The sequence below is a fragment of the Populus trichocarpa genome, chromosome 5 (genome assembly GCF_000002775.5).
Source record: "Populus trichocarpa isolate Nisqually-1 chromosome 5, P.trichocarpa_v4.1, whole genome shotgun sequence".
NCBI lineage: Eukaryota > Viridiplantae > Streptophyta > Magnoliopsida > Malpighiales > Salicaceae > Populus > Populus trichocarpa.
In genome coordinates, this window is record NC_037289.2 from 12,229,541 (window position 1) to 12,235,394 (window position 5,854).

The 5,854-nt window shown below is 37.5% G+C and overlaps 1 protein-coding gene across 1 annotated transcript; it reads right to left on the reverse strand.

Annotated features, from left to right (window-relative positions):
- Window positions 1–1,818: 1,818 nt before the first annotated feature.
- LOC7489772 (probable xyloglucan glycosyltransferase 12) lies at window positions 1,819–5,399 on the reverse strand. Its single transcript, XM_002307265.4, has 5 exons — window positions 4,114–5,399; window positions 3,727–4,035; window positions 3,286–3,576; window positions 3,035–3,148; window positions 1,819–2,937 (listed from the first exon to the last, which is right to left on the reverse strand). Exons 1-5 carry the CDS (start codon window positions 4,876–4,878, stop codon window positions 2,311–2,313), a joined length of 2,106 nt encoding a protein of 701 aa, XP_002307301.1. The 5' UTR covers window positions 4,879–5,399; the 3' UTR covers window positions 1,819–2,310.
- Window positions 5,400–5,854: the final 455 nt, after the last annotated feature.

The window sequence follows — 5,854 nt, forward strand, 5'->3', positions numbered from 1 at the left end:
TGAATACCACTCGTCTGAGGGGCCCCTGACTCCAATATTTAATCACATTATAAACTACAAAAACAAAATTAGTGTAAAAAAATTAAAGATTTTTGTTTCCAATTTCCTGTAATTTAGCCATGCCAAAAAAAATATAGTCAAATTCGAATAGTTTTTGTTACATTGACTAATTTAATAATATAATTATATAAAAAAAAAACACTAGCATTACTAAAAAAAGAGCAACAATAAAAAAAAAACCCAAAAAAATACTCAAGTTATGATTCAAATAGGTTTCATAACCTCGATCAAATATGATAAATGAAAAAATTAGAGGATGAAATTAAAAAAAAAAGTTTTATAAATTATTTCAAATAAAAAAATAGTAATCAAAAGAATAAAGATCAAATCTGAAGTAAAACAAATTGAAAGGTTTGGCGTAAAAATCGAGGAGAAAGAAACTAATAAGAAAAAAGATTATCAACATCAAACCAGAGATCCATTAACCAAACACTTCTTCCATGCATGGAGAGGCTGCTAAGGAGGTTCCAACATCGTCTCGTAATTCGATGTTCGGTTATCGTGTGTTATCTGAAGTGCGCAGACATCACCCATACGCTGATGTTTGCAATGCACGCCTCAACTATTTTTTTTAATAATTATTATATTTATTAGATTACTAAATCATCCCTTAGTCAACTTGATAATAATATAAAAAAAAATAACGAAAAAGATAAAAGAACATGTATGCTGTTAAACAAATTTGGCTTTTTAGGGTATTTTAGTAATTTTGTTATGTTTTGGAAAGTAAAAACCCATAAAATATACATGTATTAAATAAAAATATATTTTATAACTATGTGTTTTTATAAAGATTGATCTTATTATCGTCATCGATATTATTGAAATTACGGAGTCTATGAAACCCAGAATTTATACAACCTCGCAAAGGCTAGCTGTCACTATAAGATCTCTAAGTAGTATAAAATTATAGATGAAAATGACATTAACCACTCTTTCCTTTGCATCCACATAACCACATTGGTTGAAGGCTATATAAAGAAAACGTCAGTTTTCTCCATTACCATTTCTAGCTTAAGAACAAGAGAGTCTCTTCTAAACTCAATAAAAAATAAATAAAATAAAAGCATGTTTTGTAGATGCATGTGCTATTAAATGCAGCATTCTAAACTCTCTAGTCTTGCCACATGTTTTGTGGGGTTTTTCGTGAACCCCGTCGTCTTTCCAGTAACTGGGTGAGGAAGTAGAATTTTGGAAGTGCTTTCAAGGAGAGTAGAAAACGAGTCCATATCACGGCATGGCCCAGCTGCTTCACAGTCAGAAAAAAGGCTAGACACCTTTGAAATGTGCCTGCCAGGCTTAAAAACACGTTCCCGTGTGCATCCCAGTTACTTGATTGATCTCGTGCATATGCTTGGAAAGCAACTTCACCGAATTATTATTAATTTTAGCCTAGCTTAGCTTCACGCGCTTCTTGCACTCGATGATCCAATGAGGATCTCTCTATAATCTTCGATTCTGTACTGATATGCCATAAATTTGAAGATGATTTTGGAAGAAAGTAAACTTGCTTCAGCCTTTCAATCCATAATTATAATAAACAGTAACATACATCTGCCAGGTATCACAGCACCTGAAACCAATATATTGCTCTTGACAATTACAAAGCGCCATCATAAAAGTTGGCTCATTCTTTGAAAATGCTTCTGATCACAAATTCAATTAGATAATTTAGGCAAGTGCTAGGTGATTTGTTAGGTGTCGGTGGTCTGTAGGAAGCAAAATGGCTGCTGGTTTCAGCAGAGCAATTCGAAAGCAGACAGGCAAAATTTACATCGCCATTACTAAAAGGGATTAACCGCTGCTTGAGTATCATCAAGCTGGCATCAATTATAGCCAAGGCAAAGATAAAGTACGATGAACCTTGAAGCTGTAACTTGATGTTTGAACGCAGTTTTTTCTTACAAAAGAATTGACCGAAAAACGAAAGAATAGGAAAAAACAAAGCAGAAAAGTAATAATAAAGAAGAAAAACCTTGCATGTGAAAAGAAGCATGAACACTATCTACCCTATCTTCCATTCCCACCTGCAGTCATTCTTCTGTCCATATAACACAATATTTTCTCATGTTGAGTGGGGAATGTATTGGGGTTCTGGAGGGTTGGAGGCTAATCAAGAAAAGCAGCACCCCCAGCCCAGATCAATTTCCCCATGTAATTTTTCCTTTCAGTGATAATCATATTTGTTGTCCACCCATGTCGCCCATGTTTTTATCAGCATTCTATCTGACAAAACCTATCGTGCTTCCTTCACTGAACCTGCTCGCCTATCAAATCTAGGCCAACAAGCAAGAATGATATCCCTTGAAATAGCAAGAAGTAGAAATGAATCCCCTGAGCAGAAAGCAAACTCCTTGCTGAAGCTGTTAAAAGAAGGAAAGCCAGTGCCAACTCTTTCATATATATTCTATTATGCTTCTTTTTCTTCTTGTCCTTTTGATCTTGTTGCATAATTTCTTCCTTCAATTCTTCAAGATTTGGCTCTGAAGAACCCCTTTGATGCTTTGTCTCTTTCTTCGCCAAGGAAACAAGATCACCCTCAGAAGAGCGGCCAGACTTCTTAGTAACAACCCATTCATAGGCACTTCCAAGCTGGAATAGGCCAGAGATCATAGCATTGAACTTGGTCACTGACATAGTGTTTTCAAACAGAAGGTAAGGGACAATGAAAGGGAAGGATTTGGGGGCTGGGAGAATGTTGAGAAATGACATGGTAGCTGGAATGTAACACACAACCCATGCTGGGAGCTCAGCCTCTGGTATAAACATTGTCATGGGGAGAATTATGCAGAAGAGTGTGAAAGAATAAAATGGTAGGATAAGCTTTCTAAGCAGAAAGAAGAGAAAAACCATGTTGAATTTCTTCCATATGCTAATCTACAAAAGACCAATACAACAAAGTCAGCAAATAGTGCCAGCACAAAAACAGGGAAAAATTGTAATTAGAACAAAGAGTATTTGAAAAAATATATACCTTGGATCGAATAATAGCAGGTAAACAGAGTCTGAACAGCTGCATGGGTCCAGAATGCCATCTGTGTTGTTGCTTTCTATATGCTTCATATGATTCAGGCAATTCACACTGACACTGAACATTTTTTTAAAAAAAAACTACTGTTAAACCACATTAAAACCATTGACTACTACTAGTTTGGTGAGAAACTCACTGAAATCAATGACAAAAACATCCGGTAATATAAAACTAAAAAGAAATATTTATTATACCTCAACATCATTGAGGAAAATGAATTTCCAGCCATGAAGATGGGCACGAACAGCAATGTCCATGTCCTCAACAGTAGTCCTCTCTAACCAACCACCAGAATCTTCCAAAGCTTTTATCCTCCACACCCCAGCAGTCCCATTGAATCCAAAGAAGTTAATGAAAATACCATTCACTTGCTGCTCTACTTCGAAATGAAATGCTAAATTAATGTTCTGCAACCTAGTCAACAAGTTCTCATCCTTGTTCACAAAAGACCACCTTGCCTGGACAAGCCCTAGCTCCTCATTACCCTGTAATGCCACATTCAATTTCAATACTTGGGTCTTTAATTACTAGAATGGTTGAATTAGCTGCTTATCCTATTATGCCACAGAATTTCACATAAATCAACTCAAATTCGATCAAAATAAATTGTATAATAAGGAATCAAAGTGAAGTACCTTGAAGTGAGGGACTGTTCTTTTAAGAAAGTCGGGGGTTGGCTGGAAATCGGCATCGAAAATAGCCACAAATTCATAGTCTTTGACATAGCTACAATTCATAGCAGACTTGAGATTACCAGCTTTATAGCCATCTCTAATTACACGATGCCTATACAAAATGTGGGCACCCTCTTGCTGCCATTTATTAACCTCCTCTTTAATCAACAATTGCGTAGTTGGATCATCAGAATCATCTAGAATTTGTACTAAAATCTTCGATTTCGGCCAGTCTAAATTACACACAGCAGCTATAGATTGTTGGTAAACCTACGAGAAAAAAAAACGAATAAAACACCAAGTAACCAAATAAAATTAAAGAGCTAAAAATGTGAAATTTGAAGTTACCTCTTTCTCATTGCACATGGGAATCTGGACAAGAACCATGGGAAAAAATCCATTTTCACCAGATTCAAGATCAGCAACAGCGTCTTGATTTGGGATTGGTTTAATATTCTTAAACCGGATCCAGAAACAACCCAAACAAAGAACAAGCCTGTCAATACTCTGGACAAGGAAGAGCACGATACACGCATTGGCTAGAAATTGCAAAGGAGGAGCAAGATACTCCACACGAAACAAAACCCACCGTGAATACAAGGAATCAAAGATATCTTGAAACCCAAATGGCATCGCTAATAAGTACTGCAATTGCAGATGTGGAGCTCCGAAATGCCACCCCTTAAAATAAGCAGCAACTTCAAATCCTAACAGCAAAACTGACAGCCAAAGAAAAATCTTGATGAAAGTATAGAATCTAGTTTTCACTGTTGGGTTCTCATTTTCCCGGTCGATGTCGGTGGTTTCGATGTCCGTGCGGCCAGAGTGGATGCGGCGCTTGATAGCGGAGCCGAGAGTGACCATTGCGGTGGCAATGGAGGTCAAGCAACCGGCAGCCTTGTGGGCTTTTAAGAGAAGGACCCATGTAAGTTGTTTAGCGTTTTTGTTACGTGATTTGTCGCGGCCGAGCCGACTCGGTGAGTCAGTGATTAAGAAGTCTTCCTCTGATGGACCTTCAAGCTCCACCATTGACCAGTTTGGGTTCTCCATTTTGACTACAACCGGTGTTCCTCTATGGCTGTCCTTTGCCCACCAGTCAAACAAGGGTGCCATTGTCGTTTATTTGAGATTCTGATCTTTAAAACAAAACAAAGTTTTTTTTTTTAAAAAAAAAAATGGGACTCACAGGGGAAAGGAAGAAAAGCGTCAAAAATCCGATCTTTTTATTTGTTTTGAGGCTAAAAAAAGGGCTATAAATCCTATAACATAATGCGAGACGGAGAACGCGTGGGGAAGGAAGGGGAAAGCAACCAAAGCGAGAGGTCTCTAAATTACGGTGACATGGGGAGACACTTTATAACATAACTATTGTTGAGAGTTTTTCTTAGAAGATGGAGAGGGAGATAAAACAATTTGTTTCTTGAGAGAGGGAGAGAGAGTCAGGAGGGATGGCCGGGGACGAGTCCAAAAGAGCTCTCACTCAATTACAGCTTTCAATGGGATTATAGAGAGAGGGAGAGTGATGTCCAGAGAGATTTGATTAGGGAAAAAGAGAAAAAGGTAACAGCTCAACACGTATTTTTGCTAGAGAATTGAGAGTTTTTGATTCTTTAAAGGGAATCAAATAATTAATTTTATAGATATTTGGTGAAATGTCTAAGTAGATTAGGTGAGGGAGGGAGGGTCTGCAGCCCCTTTGACTGTAGACCACAGAGAGAGATGAATTGGAGCGCAGACACGCACAGAGCACGTCCTGTGTCAATGTCGAGGGAGCTTCCACTTCCAAGCACTGTTATGGAAAGAAATTAACCATAGCCAGGATTAGGGCATGCTCCCGCGTTAATTGCAAACTGATCATTGCATGCTTTTAGACGAGGATCTTGTTTTGCCTAATTCATTCTCTTCTAACAGAAAAAGAAAAGGGATCGCCATTAACATAGAATATCAGAAGAGTTTCCTTTTCTAAGATTTTCGACACGAGATTCATGCGTTTCCTTTCTATAAACCATCTGCTAATTAATGCCTGACAATCTTTTTTTATGTGTTTTCGTCAACCGCTCTTCTTTTTCCTATTCTGCTCCTTCTTTCT

What these genes read in the sequence shown, in the direction of transcription:
- LOC7489772 (XM_002307265.4), bottom strand. Translation starts at nt 4,878, where the DNA reads ATGGCACCCTTGTTTGACTGGTGGGCAAAGGACAGCCATAGAGGAACA. An exon ending in TTTTCCTCAATGATGTTGAG is followed by an intron (nt 3,149 to 3,285) that starts GTATAATAAATA and finishes AAAAATGTTCAG; the next exon opens with TGTCAGTGTGAATTGCCTGA. An exon ending in CTGCTATTATTCGATCCAAG is followed by an intron (nt 2,938 to 3,034) that starts GTATATATTTTT and finishes GGTCTTTTGTAG; the next exon opens with ATTAGCATATGGAAGAAATT.